This window comes from Adiantum capillus-veneris, chromosome 17 (assembly GCF_014529385.1).
Source record: "Adiantum capillus-veneris isolate H3 chromosome 17, ASM1452938v2, whole genome shotgun sequence".
Lineage (NCBI taxonomy): Eukaryota > Viridiplantae > Streptophyta > Polypodiopsida > Polypodiales > Pteridaceae > Adiantum > Adiantum capillus-veneris.
This window is the reverse complement of record NC_140947.1, coordinates 113,689,028-113,712,251: the sequence shown is the minus strand read 5'-3', so window position 1 is coordinate 113,712,251 and position 23,224 is coordinate 113,689,028. Positions and strand designations below refer to the sequence as shown.

General features: G+C 38.9%; 1 protein-coding gene across 1 annotated transcript; it reads left to right on the top strand.

The window, feature by feature from the left end:
• Positions 1–13,011: 13,011 nt before the first annotated feature.
• Positions 13,012–14,859, top strand: LOC147437901 (uncharacterized). Its single transcript, XM_086486637.1, has 2 exons — positions 13,012–13,368; positions 13,783–14,859. Exons 1-2 carry the CDS (start codon positions 13,012–13,014, stop codon positions 14,857–14,859), a joined length of 1,434 nt encoding a protein of 477 aa, XP_086342763.1.
• The last annotated feature ends 8,365 nt before the right edge of the window (positions 14,860–23,224 follow it).

Sequence of the window (23,224 nt, the reverse complement as noted above, 5' to 3'; positions counted from 1 at the left end):
GAGCCCAATGGGGTTTTTCCACAATTTTAGGGAATTTTCCCAGCTGGTTTGAGCTTTTTACGGACAAAAAGTGACATTTTTGGGCTAAAAATGGCCTAAAAATGATAAAAAATAGCCTTAAAAATGCTCCAAATAGCTCAAAATGCCACATCAACGAATCTATAGTTGTTTCTCAAGCTGAGTGGAAAATTTTAGAGACAAGAATGAGCTCATTTGGGCACATGAGCAAGGAGATACAGCCATTCTTATACAGGGTACTAGTGTAGTCCAATGTTGCTTCCACTACATGGTTGAGGCTGTGAGGCCTCCAATTAGGGTTTCCCCTCCTCAAAAAATTACTTGGTATTCTCCAATGAATTATTGAAGCTTACATGAAATGGTCACGACGAAGAATCGAAGCATGAATTTAGGGTTTTTAACAGTTCGAATGAGCACTGCATCTGTGCAATTAGGAGCGAGGCTACACCTAATCTTCACACACACAAGAGTTTTGAGTTAGTATTGGTTCTTTTTCAAAGTGGAGCTTTCATGCTTGGAGTTTTCTTCTTTTTTAGTGTGTTTTTGGCTTCAAATCGTCTACGCCTTGCTTGAATTTGCTACGAATCCTCACAGTCAGAGGCCCGACGCTTTCCTAGTTGCAATGCGCACTTCTTGACATCGGATTGGTGGTTTTTTAACTAATTGGAAACATATGAAACATGAGAAACGCTTAAAATCTTCATCTAGGAAAAACTTTAGCCCACGTTTATTAAAGATGTAAAGATATTTTGAGGGATTGATAACACGCTAAATTCTAGATGGTTTGATTATATTGAATGCATGTAGAGATTTTTGCGCTATATTTGGAGCTAATTGATTATGAATACTTATTGCATTTTGGTAGATTCTATTCTCCCAAAGGAATTACGAAAATTAATTACTCATCCCATCCTGGTGAATAATGATTCTATATGGTTCACAAATCCATTTTTTTCATTAGTCATAGAAAAAATATTTATTTCATAAATTCTTCAAATGCTAGCAAAAAAGCCAAAGGAATTTACATAAAAGGTTCCATAAAAAAGGAAAAAACATAGAAAAAAGGAAAAACTATCAAAGAGCCCATAAAACAGAAAAAAAAACAATAAACAATGAATTTTTTCACTTTTCATTTTTATTACTTTGTTTAATGATCTTAGTTGAGTTATTATGGCTTTTCTATGGACAGGAATAGCTATAGTTCTTTGCGCAAGGAGTGAATTGAAATTGATAGAACACTTTTGGCTGGCATATTTTTATAGAAGATGTCTGATCTTATCTTCTTCAAAATTCACCAAAATTTGGGGTTTGACCGAAACATACCAAATGGGAAAATTGCCCAAGGCTTGGATGACACATGATCTGGCTGAGGCCATGTTTTCTAAAAAACTACAATCCCTTATAGGTTCGCTAAAATCATAATTATATCTCCACATCCATGCATTGGATAATGTAACAAATTGACGGGAATCAAGCAAGGGTTTTTGCTTATAAGGAAACTACTTTACTTAATAACCTAGAAATGGAAAATAAGCAAGTGTTTGTTGGATTCAATGATCTTGCATTTAACATTGAGTTATACATTACATTGCACGGGGCTCAAAGTTCTCTCTACTTCAACCCTCCCCTTATAAAAAATCATAAATTTCCTTTCAACCATCAAATTAGCCCCAAAAAACTTGAATTGGTCGGTTAGCTTTTAAAGAAATCCAAAAGCCTATTATGAGTTGTTCTAATAACTTATGTAGGATCCAAAATTACTGTTTGTGGAAATTATTGAAATCTTCATGTCGGCATCGTATGCCAAAGATGGATTTGTTGTCTCTACATCTGGCGTGGCTGACTTTGGACAGAAATTCAAACAAGTGTTTCAATCAAATAGCTGCAACATTTCACTGATTCAAAAAGAAAATGGATAATCAATCATATCGTATTTTCGTAGTTTGTAGTTTCTTTTACTGATACAGATATAGAATTTATTTATTTTATTATAAAACGGTACTTTAAAATACAAACTAACGTTGGGGGAATGTCTGATCCCTTCCCTTCCAGGAGGTATGGATGAGCGGCTTAAGGCATTGGTTTGCTAAATTAACATACAATACATTGTATAATCGGTTCGAATCCCATTTCCTCCTTTAATTTTCCTCGATGATTATGTTGAAGTACATTGAAGAATCAAAAATTACAAGACGCTCTTTCCCTATCATATGATGGTCAGCTCTAGGTTTAGTCGCTCTATGAATGTCTAGGCTATTAAAGGTCCAAGTTCTCTAGGGACTTTTTTAAAAATTTATCATGCAGTGATTGAAACGTAATTCCATCCGTTCTTTACACACATAATTCCTTTTAAGCTTTCTTCGCCTCGCTTGATAAATTTCAATCCTTTGCCTTTTGCCATTTGTAACTTGATCAAATGACACCATAATAGCTCACAAGTTATTGTCATCATCTTCTTTTCACTGGTTTCATTATTATATAGGTTTGTCTTGGTTTTTTTTAAACAAAACACAAAAAATCTATTGCTTATATATGTGTGCATATAGCTGTTTTTTTATAGAGCTTAGACTTGAAAGAACCAACTAAGACACGACCCCATTTTGTCACACTATTGAGGTTGTTTGCTAAATTTTATAAAGTAAAGGTGTGTTGTTGAAGTAGTAATAGTTCATGAATCTTTCCTCGGCTCACTATTTTCATTGTATCTAGAAAGGAAAGAAGCCAAAAAGGCCAGAAGCCTTAAAGCCATTTACAAAACAAAAAGGAAAAGGTTATGGATACAAGAGATGAAAAACCCAATGCGAAAAGAAAAGTCAAACAAAAAACATGAACTTTGAACTCGCTTTTATCACTATTTTTGAATTTACCCCTGTTCCTCTCTACTTGGGCATCACTTTCCTACTTTCCCTAATCCTAGTTGGTGCCTCTTTTGCATTTTCTTTAAAAGGTCCGGATTATCTAGATATATTGTCAACTTACAAACGTAGTTTTGATCTATCCGATGATGTTAGAAGTCGTTTTGATATATGATTTTATTTGGTCTCTCCTGCATTCATTATGTTTGATTTGGAAGTGACATTTTTGTTTAATTGGACAATATACTTGAATAAGATTGGTTGGTTTGGATTTTGGTTCATGATGGCGTTTGTATGGATTCTGTCAGTTGGATTTATTTATGAATGAAATAAAGGAGCTCTGGATTGGGAGTCATTGACATTGAAGACTTGAGATCCAATGGAATGGATGATTAGTAAATGTGAGGGCTGCACACAAGAATACTCAAAATAACTATTATTACTATCATGTCTAAGTGACTCTTAGTTATTAAACAGCCTTTATTTTCTATACTTAACTAGCATTTGATAGAACAGCTAATTCTAAGCAATACAAATTATTGGTGGGGGTCTGGTTCATTAGCTGGTCCTTGTTTAGTCATTTAGATTATTGCTGGCATCTTTTTGGCCATGCATTCGACACCTCATGTCAATTTATCTTTCAACAGTGTAGAACACATTATGAGAGATGTAAAGGGAGGCTGGTTGCTTCATTATATGTATGCCAATGGGACTAGAATGTTTCTTACTACAGTTCATATTTATATTTTTTCTAGCTTGTATTATGGAAGCTATACCAGTCCTAGAGAATTCATTTGGTGTCTCGGAGTGGTCATCTTTTAATTAATGATTGTTATTGTTTTTATAAGCTATGTACTCTCTTGGGGTTAAATGAGCTTTTGGGGAGCTATAGTAATCACTAGCTCAGCCAGTCCCATACCTAAAGTAGGAAGTTACTTAGCTTTGGGGTGGTTTCTCCGTAGACAATGCCACCTTAAATCCTTTTTCTAGTCTTTATTACTTGCTCCGTTTTGTAATTGTAGGCGTTAGTCCTATCTATTTGGCAATGTTGTATTAATACGATTTCAATAATCCATTGGTTCTAACGTCCTCTGTGGATAACATTTCTTTTTATCCCTATTTTTATGCTAAAAATGTAGTAGGTCGGATAGAATTTCCTATTTGTTTTTTCATTTGTCTCTTCTATGCACCTAATGTCTTAGGACACCTTGACAATTATATGCCTCCAAATTTGATGTTCATACTGGCTCATATTGTATTAGAATGGTGTTCCTTATCAATTCATGCTATTTTATGAAGTATCCCTAACAAATTAGGAGGAGTGGCCGCTATAGGACCAATCTCTGTGTCATTATTGGCCCTACTTTTCCTTAACATTTCAATAGTACAGAGTTTAAGTTTTTGACCAATTTACTAAAGAATGTTTTGTTGTCTTTTACTTGATTGCTTACTTTTATTTTGGATTGGATGTTAAATATATGTACTCGTTTGTGTTGGTATACACACGTATCTTGTTCATTTTCCATTGAAAATTGAGGAGGCATTATACACTATTATTGGATAAGTGGCTCTTTTATGATTTATTCTTTTTTTTTAGTATCATGTTTCTTTTTAAAAATCAGGAAAATTTGTTTTTGTATGTACATAAAACAATAAAGAAAATTGAAGGAGATGTTTTGGAAGAGAAGAAACAAAATTAAGTAATAGTGCTTTTTTTTTGCCTTTCTTCAGTTGCCCCGGCCTCCCCACTTTTCCATATCCTTTGATTGATGGCCGCTCTAAAATTAGTATTCTTATTCTTTATAATTATAATATTTATTTTATTTATCATCTCTTAATTGACGACCCCCTTCCTCCTATCCTTGAGTTGCCGAGCAGATCATGGGTAGGTGGAAATAAAAATAAGAACAACAAAAAATGCCGCCTTTCTTGATTTGTGAAGGCACTCACAAAGTAGATGAAAGGATGCTTCTGTGGTGGTGGAAGAGGCTAAGAGTAGTTTCATGCATTATAGGTGGCGTTTCAAAAAAAAAGGTAAAGTGAACATGTAATGAGCTGGAGTCAAGAGATGTTAGAAACCTTAGCGGCGCACACCCCACCCCACTGCAAGGAAAACTCAAACGATCTCTTAAAAAACATAAGATACTTTGCCGAGCCAATTCTAGATGCTTAAGCATATAGGTAAGCAACCCTACTACTGGCTATGACAAGGTCATCGCGTAAGATCGCTTAGAGGAAAACTAATCCCTATGCCCATCCATGGCATGTGCTTGCTGGACGAGGTGAACACTTCCTAAGAAGAAGAGAGTGATTTGTTTTGTAGAAAATATAACTTCACGATGATAGGGATACTATTAAGACACCCTATACAGCAACAACTATATTAAAAACAACAACAACAAAGCTGTAACTGGACTTGATTTTTGAAGTGTTCTAGCAATAAATTTTGTTTTCCTAGGAAGTTTTGGTTGGTCCACTGTGTAGAAGGATGTGTGGATTGTTTTTGTCCAATAAAATTTATTGAGCCGGAAGGCACTTTCTGGGTTATTTTTTAACGTGTTAACGTGTGATTTTGGAAAAGTGATGTATGAAGCGATTGAATCCTGTGTTATAAGGAACAACTTTGGTTCTCTGAGTTTTTAGAGATTTTGATGTTTTGATGCTCGTTGAGGGCCAAAGATTAAGGAAAAAGTGAGATTTGCTATTTTTGCATCGTTTTTATAGAAAATGTGGTTTTGCAGGTTGATTTTTAGCAAATTAGAGCAGGCTCTGGAAATTTTGCATCACATAGCCGTCGAAGAGTGCAACAAGAGCAACAAGATTGTGTGAGAAGGACCTGGGCTTTTTGGCTCCGTTTGGGAGTTATGTTCAGTTGAAGACAGCTGGAAATTTTAGGACTAATTTTAGGACTAAAGGTTTTGAAAATATAACCTTTATGGATCGCTTCGCGATCACGTTCTTATCTTATTCTCGCAGGTATAATTGTGCAAAAATCGAGACGACCGAACGCCTAAAAAGCGGCTATTTTGAGAAGTCGCATGCTTTTCGAGGAAAAGAAGGATAAAGGAACGACGGGTGGTGTGTTTGGGGATCATTCACAGATCTCCTCTTCTGCGAGTGCGAGTGAGACGCTGCATGCATCTGCTATAAGAATTCGGGGTAAGATAGGAACTGAAATTGTGAATTTTCTCATTGATTCGGGTAGTACGCATTGTTTTATGTCTAATAAGCTTGCGTAGACTTTGAAATTGAATTATGATTTTCACTTTAGGAGACCTGTAGAATTGGCTAATGGGAAGAAACATTATACACAGGGTCATATTCAAAACTTACCTTTTTTGCTGAACGAAGAGAAACATTCGGGAGAATTTTATGTTATTGGCATGGGTGAACGGGATGTAGTTCTAGGAATGGATTGGTTCGCTGCGAATCATGCATTGATTGATTGTGAGAAGGGTGAATTGGTTTTTAAAAACAAAGATGGTCATGTGATTAAAGCTGAGGAGACAGATACTAAATCACTTCTGATTTCTACCATGAAGCTTTTGAGGGGGGTGAGACAAAGGTGTGAGACGTTTCTTGTGTTTGCTAATGAGATTAAAGAAGAATCTGGGGATAAACAGAAAGAGACAAATCCAAATTTTTAAGATGATCTTTTACATGAATTTAAGGATGTGTTTCCGGACGATCTTCCTGGTATGCCTCCGCCTAGAGCGGTAGACCATGCCATAGATCTATACGCAAGAGCAACACCTTATTCAAGGGCTCCATACAGGTTCAATATTGATGAGCTTAAAGAGCTCAAGATACAACTTAATGATCTTTTGAAAAAGGGTTTAATTAAACCTAGTGTATCTCCTTGGGGTAGTCCTGTGTTATTCCAAAAGAAAAAGGATAGTACATATAGGTTATGCATTGACTATAAGGGATTAAACAAACATACCATTAAGAACAAATATCCTCTTCCTCACATAGATGAATTGCTTAGCCAATTGAGTGGTGCCACAATATTTTCAAAGATTGACCTTCGTTCTGGCAACAAGATTGTGTGAGACGGGCCTGGGATGTTTTGGCTCCGTTTGGGAGTTATGTTTAGTTGAAGACAATTTTGAAAATATAACATATACGGATCGCTTCGCGATCACGTTCTTATCTTATTCTCGCAGGTATACTTGGTGCAAAAATCGAGTCGACTGAATGCCTAAAAAGTGGCTATTTTAAGAAGTCTCATGCTTTTTGAGGAAAACAAGGATAAAGGAATGACGGGTGGTGCGTTTGGGGATCATTCACAGATCTCCTCTTCTGTGAGTGCGAGTGCGAGTGTGAGTGAGACGCTGCATGCAAGCGGACTGAAGCTCGTGGGTGGTCAGGAGGTTCGAGCTCCATACAACGGAGTGTGCCCATATTCAATTGCTCCTCTCTTGTATTAAGACTCTGCAAAAATTCATCAATACAAAGATCTCTTTCTCTATCTTTTGCTGTCTATCTCTATTATTCTATTCCTGTGACAAAATCTAAAGCCAACATATAAGATTCAACCACCGTTTAGCCCTTTTCAATCTAGCGCACACAAAAATCCTATTTCTATGTATATATTATGGTGCTATGCATGCAACATGTCTTGTATAACCAATTTAATACCCATTTAATATGGATTTAATACCAATTTAGTCTAGTACTCGTGGTATCTAAGAAGTGTTACCTACTATTGGATTTTAACCAATGACTCACCAAATGAAAACGATACTATAACCCCCCTTGAGTTAAGTAGGTTGGACTTTCAATCTTATAGCGACCTGTTCTATCAAACCTTGAGGTTCTATGCCATTAGCTCGATTTTCTATTAAAAAGCCAAATCCTCAATTTTGCTTATGTGTCAGAATTCTATCCCTTTTACATGTGGTATCAGCAAGCATAAATGCTTTAAGCCCGGGCCAGGTGTACAACGGCCCTGCCACCAACTTAGAGACGAGGAGTAGTCCTTGCAATGTACACACCACTACAGACAATGGCCACATTATTGATGACTCATCAATAAGTGAAATTCTAGTAAGATCAACTAAGCCACTGGATCTACATTTGTATTATGTGGCTTGCAGGCAAATGAAAGCATGGAATTTGTAGAAAAATCTTCACAAACTCCTAAAGATAAAGAGGCTTTCTTACATTACCCTGCCATTATGGATGGTCTTAAAACAATAATAGACAATACTAATCTTATTACTGTGATACATGGCTCTACGTGGGATGGTCACCTTTCCTTAGCCTCCCATGTTGAAAATCCTTGAATAGCCTTGAGTGGTAAATAATGCATAGTAGGGGTGATAGTATACTTCTTTATAGGATCCCAAAGGAGACTTAGATCCTTACTTTGGACCAAAGGGAGCTGCTATTAGAGTGAAGGAAGCTCTTCTTCAATTAAATTGAATAAACCCTCCATTTTGCAACATTAATCAAGCCTTGCTTTGCTCTAATTAAAGGGAACTGCTCTTAAACTGAGTGAAGCTTTGCTTCAATTAAATTGACTTGTTGCACTCCATATGTCGATGAGGATTTCCATCTTAATGAACCCCAAAGTAATCATCTTGCACATTAAGATAGGGCCGGAAATGGCGTTATAAAAGCACTAGTCTAGCTCACCACATCAATTGCAACTAGGTTGATGCAGCTCTTGAAAGGCATGCACCTAACAATCCTAAAAGTTATCGTATTGTGCAATCATAGTAGAGAATTCCTAGAATACCATAAGTTTTAAAGACACAATAACATAAAGTTGTAATCAAATTCTTTTTTATCCATCCCCGCATCTTTTATCAAAATTAACGTAGTTGTTTATAAGCCTGAAGCATTGGCATAGTGAACTAAAAAAGCCCCCCAAGACCAATTGTTAAAAATAATGAGTTGTTGTTGCTGTTAATAGCATATAACCAATCACGTAACCACAAGCTCCAACTTCCATTACATTACTTGTCGGATTATCTTAGAAGATAAAAGCATATCAAAATTGTACGAAGCTTTACAATGAGCCAATTGGATCCACTCAGCAAATACAAGTTCAATTAGAATTTGTTTATTTGGAGTCCTAAAGAAAAGGCCAATATGACATCATTGTAAACAAAAAGACCTAACTTATGAAACCCCAAAAATAAGATAGCCTAACTTAAGTAAGATTGATTCTTTGTGCTCTAGCATTCTTGCTAAGACATTATCTCTATTTTGCTTAAAATCGTAGTCTCCAAAAAAACAAAAACAGATGGCTTTGTTTTAGCTCTTGCCATAATAAACTTGGCAATGTATTTGTCATAAAATCTAGTATCTAACCAACCCAAATGATTTTCTCATATAAAACTGATCATCTTATGTGGGATAATAAATGGGAACAAGGGTTAGAATATAGACATGTTCTTATGAATCTATCTCAACACGGGGCCAATGGTAAAGGGGTCCAAATGAGAGATGGTCAATCAAAGACCAGCTAGCTAATGGAGCTTAAAATACCTTAGTGTTAGCTTCATTAAAGACCTCTAGTGGTTAGTGTTAAAAGTCCTTTGACCTTAGGAAAACTAGGGCTGAGATTACGGTGGAAACGCGGCCTAAGCTTGAGGTGCTTGTCGTGCTCGATGACTAAGGTGCTTGAGGTTCTTACCGTGCTTGATGACTAAGGTGCTTGAGGTGCTTGTCATGCATAATGGCTAAGGTGCTTGAGGTGCTTTTCATGCTTGATGAGAAGTGCTTGAAAAGCTTTCCATGCATGGGGGGTAAGGTGCTTGAGTCAAAAAGAGACCCTACAAAGGAGGGGAAAAGCCCCAAAATTTAGGGGAATCTTTGACTTAACCTCCCACTCAACCAAAGGGCCCCCCCTTTCTCAAGGGGCACATGGACACATGTCAGACTCTATGTTTGGCCACATGATGTGCTTGAATCTTATTGGTTGGGCTAAAGAGGGGTCCAATGAGCTTCTAGTTCCATTCAACAAATATCAAGATATTTATAAACTCTCTCTCTCAAAAAAAAAGGGGTAGGGAGGTCCAGAGACTACCGATGTGCTTGAAATGCATGGTGCATGTGATTGTCTATAGAGAGAGGGGTCCAATAAGCTTGAAGCTTGAGCAAAAAGGAGGCCTTGCCCAAAGCAAGCAAGGGGTATGCTTGGGGGATATACACCTCTCACACACTCACTTTTTTTAGTACATTCTCACTTGGTGAAAGGGAGGAACTCCATCTCATTCTCCAAGCTTGTTGAGAAGTGAGAGCCTACATAAACGCTCTTGGCTATGGAATGCAAATCCAACCAAGATCCATGCTTCAATGCTTAAGCTTGCCATCTTCTACAGCTTCTTTACTGTGCTATTATGTATCTAGCAAGAAGAGTGATGATAAGTGAGCAACTATTTATTTCCCGTATGGAATGTTTCTTCTTCCTCTTCCCTATCCTCATTCCCCACTAGCTCTCTCCACCTTCAAAAGTGTTTAGGCCTTGGGAATGAGGCTTAGGATTGTTAATGATTTCTACAAAGTTTATGTTATGCTCGTGATGCATAAATCTTTCCATCTTCATTGCATCATCTAGGTCATAAGGAACACAAAGATTGTATTGTACCAAGTGTCTCTTGATGGGAGAAACTATAATACAAATTGCAGACAGATCAAGAGAAACTTGGACACAACTCCTCTACATTTGCAACGGCGACATATTCCAACGTGCGGTGAGTACAAAGTGCCACATTTTAATCTTGAACACTAAGGACACAGTAAAAAGGAACACACCGAAAATTGCATGCTGCCGTGGGAATGGCACGTTCCCTCGTATTATAAAAATTGGGGAGGACTGTGCAAACTCCCCCGTGCAGGGACACCAGCACGTTTTCGTTTTTTTCTATAACATAAGAGATAAAGAACACATACAAATAATGAGATTACTCTCAGATACTTAAACATTGTGCTATTACTTTTCTAACGCTTCGTACTTATTCTTTGCAAGGGACAATCAAGAAATCAGCTACCGCTTGCCTCTTCTCAGTCCGAAACCCCACAACAGCGCAATCCAGCACCAGGTACATAGTTGTTTCAAACGCTTGAACTGTCCGTTGCTTAGCCGTGACTAGTAGCTAAATATCACAAGGTTCTGATCGCATTGAACCATTAAGATTGAGTCCGACTGAAGCCTTCAATGGACCATCACCGAAAGCGTAGGATACACCTTAGCAGATCGAAAGCGAGACATCGCGTTTCAATGAAGAATAAGGGTAGATTTCTACCATGCTCACAATCATGGATTGATATTGTCGATTTAGTACACCGATGGAGTTCAGAAATAGCAACGACATTCAGACCTTTAATCATATGCTTTTTACGTGGTGTAGTTTTCATCCAAAGAAGTGCCTCTTTTCATTGTACTTGAGCTCTAGACGAGACATCGGTTGCAATGTTTGCTAGCAGTCTACTGGTATCCAGCTTAGAGGCTACACAAATAGAAACGCAATGGGTGCAGTGCTCTACTTGTGAGAACTCAAGTGCACGTCGTAGATATTGTGTCCCATTACTTCTAGACAACACAAGAAGAATACTGAACGGAAATCAGCTTCACATGCAACTATTTAGCGTCATCGACATATCTATCAATGCCATCTCAACAGTGACAACAATTGCATGTGGTACACTAGACAGACGTTTAATATTAGATAACCCTCTACTATCATGGAGTAAAGAGCATAGAACAACCTTCACAGAGCAAGACCTAGCTACATCACAAGTGGCAGACATACTTGCATTCAATCTTGAAAACAACTTCTTACTACAGAAGTACATGTCGATGGCTGAACGACCGAATAAGAAGCTTGGCCTCTACATACTAAGTCAAGATAGTGTGAGCAAGATCATCCAGCACCAACAAGACAACGCACCGTTTGCAATGATGGCGCAGCTTGACACGAGTTTGATGTTTGGCATCATCGAAAACATCGTTGAACCAGCCAGGAGAAGAACATTCACCGCTAGCGATACTTACGAATTTGCTTCTCTGTAGCTCCGTGGCCGTCAACACTTGCTCGAGAGAATAGTTACTTTCAAGCCCAACGACATGCCTGCCGCATCAAGCTCCATGAACGACATCACAATAGAGACGGCAACGTTTCCATTCATGTTCCCTTTTGTGAAAGGCCAATATGATGGTAAAATCAACTTCAGTATATATGTAAATATACGTGCATCGACTCTGTTCTCCGTTTACACCCTGTACAAGCCATACCTTCTCATAATGTACCAACTAAAGCAGGCTCTTATGTTGGCTAACAATACACACACGAGCTTGTTGCAAAGGGACATTGAAAACTACAAGAAGGCCAATAATACAGCAACTGACGAGGATACTGTGAGACATGTGCTTCGGTACAGCACCCCTTCCAGCATGCCAGGCTCCTGCTCGTGGCACCGCAAGAACCTAAATGACTTGATAGCAATGGTGGACGAATGGGTAATGCCTCATTTCTTCTTGACTTTCACTGCTGATGAGGTCACAGACACAAGATGGCATGAGATTGGCACGATCGAGCTAATTGCACGTCATTTGAACGCCTCCTTCACTTGAACAGACTGCCCAGTCGAATGCACCCTCACCTTCCACAATAAATTCCAAATGCTTATGTCCAAATATATACTTGCGAAAGGTGTGTTGGGCCGTGTGCAACACCACTTGGTTAGATACAAGGTCCAAAATAGAGGATCACTGCATGCTCATGTCATACTGTGGATGCATGAAGAAGACAAAGAGCAACTATCTGCTGAGATAACTACATACATCCCGCCACAAACTAGCACTGTGGTATTGGCAGAAGTGAGCCACCTCCGACAACTTGTGCTCAGGAAACAACTTCACAAGTGCCGTACAAGTTGTTACCACGGTCAAAGAGATGGAGTATGTAAACACGGGTTTCCATTTCATGCGTAGCCAAATCCAAACCTAGTCTTCAACAAACAAAATCACAAATGGCAATACTTCAAGCCCTGGCATGAAGAGAGAAATGTTGTACCGTACCACCCTACACTGCTCTTGCTATGGGGTGCACATATGAATATACAGCGGGTCACCAATTCATCGTTGTCCTACTACCTCTTGAAGTATGCACTCAAAACTTAACCAATGGGCCATCTCAACATCCACTCAGAAGATGCAGAGCGCTTAGGCCTAGGTGGCCTTGACACTGTGAAATTGAAGTTGATCTCAGCCTCTTTACTGTCGAAGCCTATCTCAGCAACAGAAGTGGCATTAAATTGTTTGCAAATCCCAATCATGTCAAAGAGCGACACTGTCCAATACGTCGACTCATCACCGTCGGCACTACGACAACGAATAATTTCTCACAACAATGATGTTGTGATGCACCCTATCGATCTGTACTGCACACGGCCACAAACTCTGAAGAATCTTACGTTCTACGACTTCCACAAGAATTACACATTGACGAAGGGGAAACAAAGGAAAAAAAGTATTTCAGAGGCGAACACCTACAGCTAGTCGCTGGAGCGGCAACACCGACTGGTCCGTTTCACAGACTTCCACCCAGGGAATCATCTGGAGGCTTTCTTTTACAACGTGCTGCTAAAGAGCATCACCTTCAGAAATGAATCCCAGCTGCTCTCACTGAAGAACACGTCCAGGTCATACTATCTTGAGTGCAAACTTAGAAATTTGATACTGACAGATGAGGACCTTGAGATGTACATCATAGAGTATACACAAAGAAATATGCTCACGACAGATCAAACACACCAATTTCACAACATGATACTATAGAAGACATCCTCAACAAAGGCTGCCTCATTTCAATCTCCAGATGTGCAAACAGACTACAAGCAATAGGACACGACTTCTCGCATCTCTGCCCTTCTAAACGAGCTTCAAAACGTCCAGAACGCGTCACTGAGGTCTGAACAAGTAGAGATCTACAAGAAGCTCACAGCAGCAAAGGGTGGTCTGCATGTGATCACAGGCACTCTTGGCAGTGGCAAAAGATTCCTCATAAGATATATCACAAGCCAACTCATAATGCAAGGGAAAAATGTCACACTTGCTGCTTCGACTGGTGCAGCGGCCACGAGGTTAAGCATGATCGCAACAACTGTCTATTACCGATTCAAGATACCAGTGTGCACACAACAATATCCCCTATCAATCTCCGAAACTGATGATAGATACGTCAGCATCAAAGAAGAAGACACGATTATCATAGACGAGATTTCTATGTTGACAAAGCAAACTTTTGATCTCATAGTACGACAAATTGTGAATGTCACCAACGACACACTGCTAGACCCATTCAAAGATAAAAAGCTTTTCTTGTTCGGTGATTTGGCACAGTTGCCGCCGGTCTGCAGGCATCCAAGTGATCATTGCTACTCATGCCACATCACAAGCTCCACTTATTGGTCCACTGCTACGTACATTATGTCTTGCTCAGTGCGCCATGCAAAAGATATCTCTTTCATAGAGTTCCTCAATACAATAAGAGTCAGAAAGAAAGAGATTCACGATGCGCTCGGGGATCGCATCATAACGCAGGATCAAATAGAGAAACACATGAATAGGAATATGACAATCATTTGCACACACAAGAGTGACATTCGATATTATGATAACCTTCTCTTGGAACGCTTCCATCGGCATAGTCACATCATCCAAATCGGCCTCAAGACAAATGCACACAACGTCCCTGAGCTCCAAGCATGGCTTGAAGATCCCGACTTACACGCAATTGACAGAATAGCAGAAGGAGCAAAGGCGTTGATAACAGAGAACATAGACTTAACAATTGGAGCAGCCAATGGCTCCCTATGTCGCGTAGATGAAATCCTCCAAGATGAAGAAGGAGTTGTCAAAGCAATCAAAGTCACACTCGACACGTCCAAACATGAACTTACACTTCGACGGTCAAAGCATAGCAGACGGACATTCAATGGGCACTGTACCATAAATCCACATTCCCACTAGCCCTCGCCTATGCTATGACTGGACACAAGTCCCAAGGCACAACAATCAACTCCAACGTCTTGCTCATTGTAAAAGAAGTTTTCTCCCCTAGCCTTCTATACGTGATGCTGTCGCGCGTCACTAAGCGAACCAGGCTACATTTACTAGAGCTACCTATGTCAGATATGTTCACACCATCTAGATTTTTAAACTTCTAGCCAGGAATGTTTCCTACGCCCTCTTCAGTATCAATTCCTCTTTTTATTAAACAGATGAAATCTCCTTGTAACTTCCTTCTATATAAAGCATGAATTTTTGTTGAATTGCTCATCTTCTCTTCTGTGGACTTCTCATGTTCAATATGTTGCACTGATGAGACACCTTCCCTATCACCCCTGCTCACTCTGATCCACCTTCTGTAAATTTACTGCTCTTCCCTTTTTCACTTCATTCATTTGTGTTTAAATGTTTTTCGGATCTTATGCTTCATAAATACTGCAAGAGGTCATCAAAATAAATTTTTTTACGTGCAGGAAACTGAATCAAACAATGGATTACAACACGGTACATTTTGCAAGCTTCTCTAATCTTGCATCTGCCTGTGTATACACATGCAAATCAATCACTAATCTTACTATGCAGCTCATTAAGCAATACACGAACAACGCAAAGGAAACGCAACCAGCGATACAACCTAAGAGATTTTACCTTACGACTAAGTAGATGAGATTGGAAAACTCAACAGGCGAGAAACCCCATGCGTATATTGAGGGGTTCCATACTTTTCAAGAGCGTCGCAACTTCACGCATAAGTGCGACGTGAGATATAAATCTCTCGAGAAAACGATGGCCACACCAAGCACAGACGGAATGACAACATGTACTATTAGAAAAGAAAAATATAATGCCTTTTATCTGTCATGCTAACAAGCTTGCTCCTACATCCTGTAGGTCTCATGAAGCAAATACTTGAAGAGCTTAACATCGAGTACGAGGATGATGAGAGTATGTAACGTAATGTTGAATCACAACAACTCCTCAACACAAAAATTGAAGGAGTTACATTGTACACAATGGAGCAGCTGCGGTTTGGATACAACATTGATTTGGCTGAAATTTCAAAAGCAACTCAAGACAACTGTGCCGCTATCTTGACAAATTTCATGACTTTGGCACACCACACGCACGATGCAACTAACCCACCTATCAAAATCCAGAAGGTAGCATGGCACTACAGTAAACACAAGGCAGTAAATTACGGACAACCAGCCTCCCCATATGAGCCAGTTGCGATAGACCAAGGCAAGTATGGATAACAAGTATCACTAGCTTCCATTCATTCCTCTGTAGCACCGTCATTTTTTTATTTACCTAACCAATCTACATGGATTGCAGATTTAGACACTCATCAACAACCAGAGACAAGCATCGGCCTTCCCCCCCAAAAAAAGCTGCGTCGTGGCAAGAATACATAATCTATAGTATACGCTGCAGGAAAAACGATAGGAGATATATCAGAGTTACAAATAACGTCCATAAACCTTAGCTCGCCTCACCTAAACATATGAGCCTCATTGCTTGAATATTTGAGCTTCAATCATAAAGAGTATGGAGTTTGAGTTGGAATCCGCTTTGGAAGACATGTGGCAGCCTTAATTTGAGCCTCGCTCATAAAGAGTATAGAATATGGTCTTTCTACACTGGCTCTAAAATAAAAGAAATCTAACAGTAGACTATGAGATACCATGCAAGTGTTTGTGCGTATGCATCCAAATAATCTCTAGCAACGTTTTGCTCAAAAAGGAATTGAAATGTGGATTGATCTCTCTCTCTCTCTCTCTCTCTCTCTCTCTCTCTCTCTCTCTCTCTCTCTCTCTCTCTCTCTCTCTCTCTCTCCACAATCCTGTACCCATGCCCTTCTTCACCACTATCATTTCCATCTTAAAGCTCCTTCATTGCAGCCATGAAATGGTCTGTGTGCCTTGTTTCTCAACCCCAATAGCGAACATTCATTGTGGTCGGGGAAGTCCGTTCAAGTTTTGCTAATTGTTGTCGAAGGAGTCCTTTCTAGTTCCAACTTCTAGCTATAAGAAAACGAACAAAACTTATGATTTTCCTCTCTAAGGTCTTTTAAAGCATCTCGTTGCAAACTATTGACTCTTGATTTTTCTGAGACTGGGAGGCCCTACATGGACACTTTCCAATTTTGAATTCCTATGATGGATGTTCATCCTAGAAAACAAAGGCAAAGGCTCTCTCCCACTGGATGAGTTGTGAAGAGGATGACAAAGCAGGTTTTGTAAATATTTTCAAGACTTTTTAATTTTTATTTGGATAATAAGCGTATAATGTTTTTGCATAGCACTATGTACTGTCCTTCTTTCTCAATACTTCCTCGCAAATTGTTTGTATGGAACGTTGTTTGCTTGATTACGATCAAAGGTGAAAGATCTTCGCAACATTATATGTTCCTCATGGTAAAATTGTGTTTTTGTTGTGGCAAACCTGCTTGTAAACCTGCTCATAACTCAAGATTTACATAAGAAAAATGTGTTTTATGCATAGGAGGGTGTTGGGGCATCATTTCTAAGCTCTAGGGTGCAATCGAGACAAAAAATGATCATGTTCCTCATGGTAAAATTGTGTTTTTGTTGTGGAAAACCTGCTTGTAAACCTGCTCATAACTCAAGATTTACATAAGAAAAATGTGTTTTATGCATAGGAGGGTGTTGGGGCATCATTTCTAAGCTCTAGGGTGCAATCGAGACCAAAAATGATCATGTGGAAGAGGACAATAGTCAATTGGCTTGCGGGACATGCTTGACCACTTCGATTACCTACCATCCCTCCCAGAAACTAAGGCTTTGGATCTCTTTCAGCTCACTCTAGAGCACTTTTGATCCTACAACTGTTCTAAGGACAAGAGGTATGCGATGCTACAAGCATTGCATCTGCTTGCTACCAGCATTGTGTCTCCACCAAAACGGCAGCTAATATTGTAGGCTTGGCTAGCGGAGAAAAAGCCATGATTGATGCCCTTTTTTACCTTAAGAAGAGGCTCGGCAACCAGCTATATCCACTCAAGGATGAGGCCGCTTTATCTACAACGCTAGAACCTCCTTCTTTGCAAAATCACTAAGATATGCAGCAAGGACAAGGCCCTTGATGCTCGCAGTGGATGATTCTCAAGTCATCACTGCAATCGTTCCATCCTTATTTTCTGAATAGAAGCATGACCTTCATAGATGACTGCGATGTACATGAGAGAATATGTGTGCACACACCAATTATACATGTGCGAGTGTGTATTGTTCTTATATGCATGTGTCAGTGTCCAATGTCATGGTGTATTGTGTGTATGTGCGTACGTGCTTCCAATAATTTGTTATCAATACTCATATCTTATTTAATTATCAAGTCCACTTACCTTTGAATTAGCATAGAAGATGTTTCAGCCGAGCTAGGCATTACTCATGAAGTCAAGCATGCCACCATTGAGTTAGGATTCCAGGTTTTGCACCTTATACATGGTAGCTACTGCCACTGATGATTGTCGGCAGTACAAGTCTAGCTTCTTAGCACCGCATACATGGTGACTACTATCACTTATGACACTTGGCACTACAAGTCTAGCTTCTTAGCAATCTAGAGTACTAACTTAATGGTGCCTTACTTGGCTTCATGAGTCATGCCTAATCAAATCATTTCCTATGGCAAGGCAAAGGTGATTAATAATATGCCATTTAAGCGGCTTTGGGTCTCAAGTATTTCATGACATAAACCAAGCTTTTCGACAAACAAATGAGGTCGGAAAATTTTATTTTGCAAATTTAATTTCCATATTGCTCACATTGTTGGTAAGCACAGTCAAGTGGTTGATGCACTTTCACGTGAGGACCAAAAGTTAATGCGGTGTCTATAGCTACTCACAATGATCTATCTTCTATGATAAATGAGTATGCTATTGGCCGTGACTTTAGAGACATAATGTCAGCCCTTAATTTGGGGAAGAAAGAAGAACGATTCACCTTGTAGGATGGTTATCTTCTCCACAGCAATAGGCTATGTGTTACCGATTCCCTTCGTATGAATCCCATGATCCTCCCTATGTGGGGCATAGAGGCATTCAACCTATTTTTAAAGGAGTAGATAGATATTTCTATTGGCATACCATGAAAATGGACATACAAGAGTATGTTTCAAAATGTGTAGTATGCCAAAAGACCAAGTATGATAGAGGAAAGAAACATGGATTACTCCAGCCACCATTGCCTATCCAAAATTCACCGTGGGATAGTATATCCATGGATTTCATCTTTGGATTACCGAAGTCTATCCATGGGAATAAGAGAATATGGTCAATAGTCGACAGGTTTAGTAAGCAAGCACACTTTATTCCTGTCAAAAAGACTATTAAGGCACACCAAATGGCAGCTCTCTTCATATCCAAGGTTTTCAAACACCATGGATTGCCAACATCCATCATGTCAGATAGAGATCCTGGAATGACCTGTAATTTCTTGAAAGGTCTCTTTGAAAATCTAGGCACAAGATTGAATTTCTCTTTGGCCTATCACCCACAAACGGATGGCCAAAGTGAGATAGCCAATCTTATGATACTCGATCTACTAAATACATATGTTACCGATGTGGATCAACGCTCATAATGAAAAAGTACTTACCTCTTGAAGAGTATGCCTACAATACTACTATACATACTTCTATGCGAAAATCACCTTCTGAGATCATTGAGGGAAGACCTAAAAGTCCCTTGCTACTCAAAGTACATGGGAAGATCTTCGCTGTTGTCGATGAGTATAGTCGTGACCTACAAGAATCTTTTCAAAAGATTAAGGAGGTTATATCCATCTGTCAACAAAGGCAAAAAGATGTTGTGCTGACAAGCGCAGAAGGGTCTTAACCTTCAAAGAAAATGATGGGTCTTACTTAATTTTCATAAGGCTCGATTAAGGCAAACCACGGGCAAAAGTCCTACGGGCCATCAAAATTATTATGCTAAGCTAGAAAAAATATACTGTGGTTCTTTCCAAATCTTCAAGCCTATCAATGAGACGGCCAACCAACTCATGTTGCCCAACCATTGGCTCATACACAATGATTTTCATGTGAGCCTAATTAAGCCCTACAAAGGAGCACCACCAAGTGAACCAATCATTGCACACCCTCCCGAAGTTGAAGATCAAGAAGAGGTGCTACAACCCGAAGCTATCCATCGGCATGAAGACAAGGGACTATGACATGGTAAGATTATCCGACGGTCTCTTATTAAGTTCAAAAATTATCCTTTTGAAGATGCTAGATGGATGCAAGGAATACACCCTATGAACCTTGTCAATGCTTACAATGCTACATTAGAGTAAGCAAATGTACAAAGTTCTTTTAAATGACCAATGTTTTTGTCCTATAAGACTAGTTCTCTTTTTATTATGCACAAAGTTAAATAGTATGCATGCTTAGAATCATGTTTGTGATGACGACGTCTCTCAAACACCAAGAAGAATTTGTCCATCTACTTTTAGAGACTGGAATGGACTAAAGAGAAGACATGCTTGCGGCGGCTATGTCTCCCAAGCACCAAATCAATTAGTCATCCATCTTGCAAAGATATCGTAGGGTAAAAAGGGATCCTCTACTCGCCAAGCAAGATTGACTAATGACTAACACTTTATCTCTTCTACCTCATAGTCAAGGACGACTATGATTTGAAGAGAGAGGTAATGTCATAAAATCTAATATCTAACCACCCCAAATGATTTTCTCATATTAAATTGATCATTTAATGTGGGATAATGAACGGGAAAAAGGGTAAGGATATAGACATGTGCTTATAGATCTATCTCAACGTGGGGCCTATGGTAAAGGGGCCCAAATGAGAGACGGTCTATCAAAGAGAAAGGCTAACCAATGGAGCATAAAGACCTTACAGCTAGCCTCATTGAAGACCTCCAGTAGTTAGTGTTAAAAGCCCTTTGACCTTAGGTAATCTAGGGTTGTTCTTGAGGTGGGAACTCGGCCCAAGATTGAGGTGCTTGCCATGCCTGATGACTGAGATGCTTGAAGTGCTTGAGGATTGAGATGCTTTAGGTGCTTTTCATGCTTGAGATGGTAGGGTTGTACTTGAGGTGAGAACCCAGCCCAATGTTGAGCTTATATGTGAAGCTACTCAATATATGGCTTCTTTATATATGGCACCCAGGTCCCCTCTATATATACATCATCTCATGTGTGTATTCTACACACTTTGCGGTTCTACTTCTGTGCTCTCTCCTTCTCTCTCAACATGGTATCAGAGCAGTACGTTTTTGTTTTCAATTTTACTCCTAATCGAAATCGATTTTGCAGAAACTACTCTCAAGAGGGATCGGAATCGATGTGGTCTACAACTTTGCAGAAGGAAGTTTCTTCAAATTCTGCACCGATTTTGAGTTATTGTTCGCGGACTGCGTACATACCTGAAAAACAGCTTCCGTGTTTTGTTTTTGATTTTTCTACTAATTGGAAACGATTTTGCAAAAACTACCCGCGGAGGAGACCGGAATCGATGTGGTCTACAACTTTGCAGAAGGAAGTTTTTTCAAAGTCTGCACCGATTTTGAGTTATCGTTCGCGGACTGCGTACATACCTGAAAAGCAACTTCCACTCTTTGTTTTTTATTTTTCTGCTAATTAAAAACGATTTTGCAAAAACTACCCGCGGAAGAGACCGGAATCGATGTGCTCTACAACTTTGCAAAAGGAGATTTTTTCAAATTCTGCACCAATTTTGAGTTATCGTTCACGGACTGCGTACATACCTGAAAAGCAACTTTCGCTTTTTGTTTTTAATTTTCCTGCTAATTAGAAACGATTTTGCAAAAACTACCCGCTAAAGAGACCGGAATTGATGTGGTCTACAACTTTGCAAAAGAAAGTGTTTACAAATTCTGCACCGATTTTGAGTTATCGTTCGCGGACTGCGTACATACCTGAAAAGCAACTTCCGCTTTTTGTTTTTGATTTTTCTACTAATTGAAAACGATTTTGCAGAAACTATCCGCGTGAGAGACCGGAATTGATGTGTTCTACAACTTTGCAGAAGAAACTACCTGCGATGGGGATTGGAATCGATGTGGTCTATAACTTTGCAGAAGAAAGTTTCTCTAAATTCTGCACCGATTTTGGGTTATCGTCTCGGACTGCGAATATGTTTGAAAATCAAAATTTTACTTTTTGCTTTTGATTTTTCTCATAATTGAAAACTTCTCAATTATATTTTTCTTCATCAATCATATATTTGTTACTGACGTAACTTTGTTGCAGAAGCCAGTTACACATCGTTCCGATTCAGTCGAGCCGTTGATGATCGTCGAAATTCTATTGAGCTACTGTTGGTACATGATCTTTTGTTATATGATATACTCGTTCATTGATTCTCGTATAATTATTCTTTTAGAGATATAGTTTACGTCGCTTTATTGATAATTTCTCATTGATACCATAGTGATTTTGATGGTACCATGATGATGTTTTGTTAATACTTTGGTCATGGTGATTTTCGTTGATACCATGATGATATGTCATTGATAGCATAGCATGGTTATTCTCGGTGGTGCCATGATGATATTTCATTTATACCATGGTTATTCTCGGTGATTCCATGATGATATTTCGTTGATTCCATGGTGATTTTTGTTGATACCATGATGATGTTTTGTTGATACCATGGTTATTCTCGGTGATACCATGATGTTGTTTCGTTGATACCATGGTTATTCTCGGTGATGCCATGATGATGTTTCGTTGATACCATGGTTATTCTCGGTGATTCCATGATGTTGTTTCGTTGATACAATGATTATTCTCGGTGATATCATGATGCTTTTCGTTGATACCATGATCATTTATTCATTTTTATTGATATAATGATGATATTTTGTTAATACTTTGATGGTATTCATTGATCACTACATTGATAAATGTTGTTTTATGTAGTATATACACATATCATTTGTATCACGTAATCACACATTTTGTACTTTTACGTTTATACTTTATGTACCATATGTTGTCGTGTGTATATATGTCGTCAAAAGAGTGGCGTCGCGAACCATCTCTTATGGCATTGTGAACGTAATTATTTCATTAACGATGCTAATAATTTTCATGACATGTTTTTTTTTTGGAGTCTATGATCTATGTAGGATTGATCAAAGAATTGATTTTATGAAGACAAACTTGGTGACAATAAAAGATTTATGAAGATATGTTTGGTGATGCCATATTGATGACAACATGAAGACATGTTTGGTGATGCGATATTGATGACAAGCTACACAGCAGATTCACGGAGACACTTTTGATTACAAGCTAATCGATAGCTTTTACA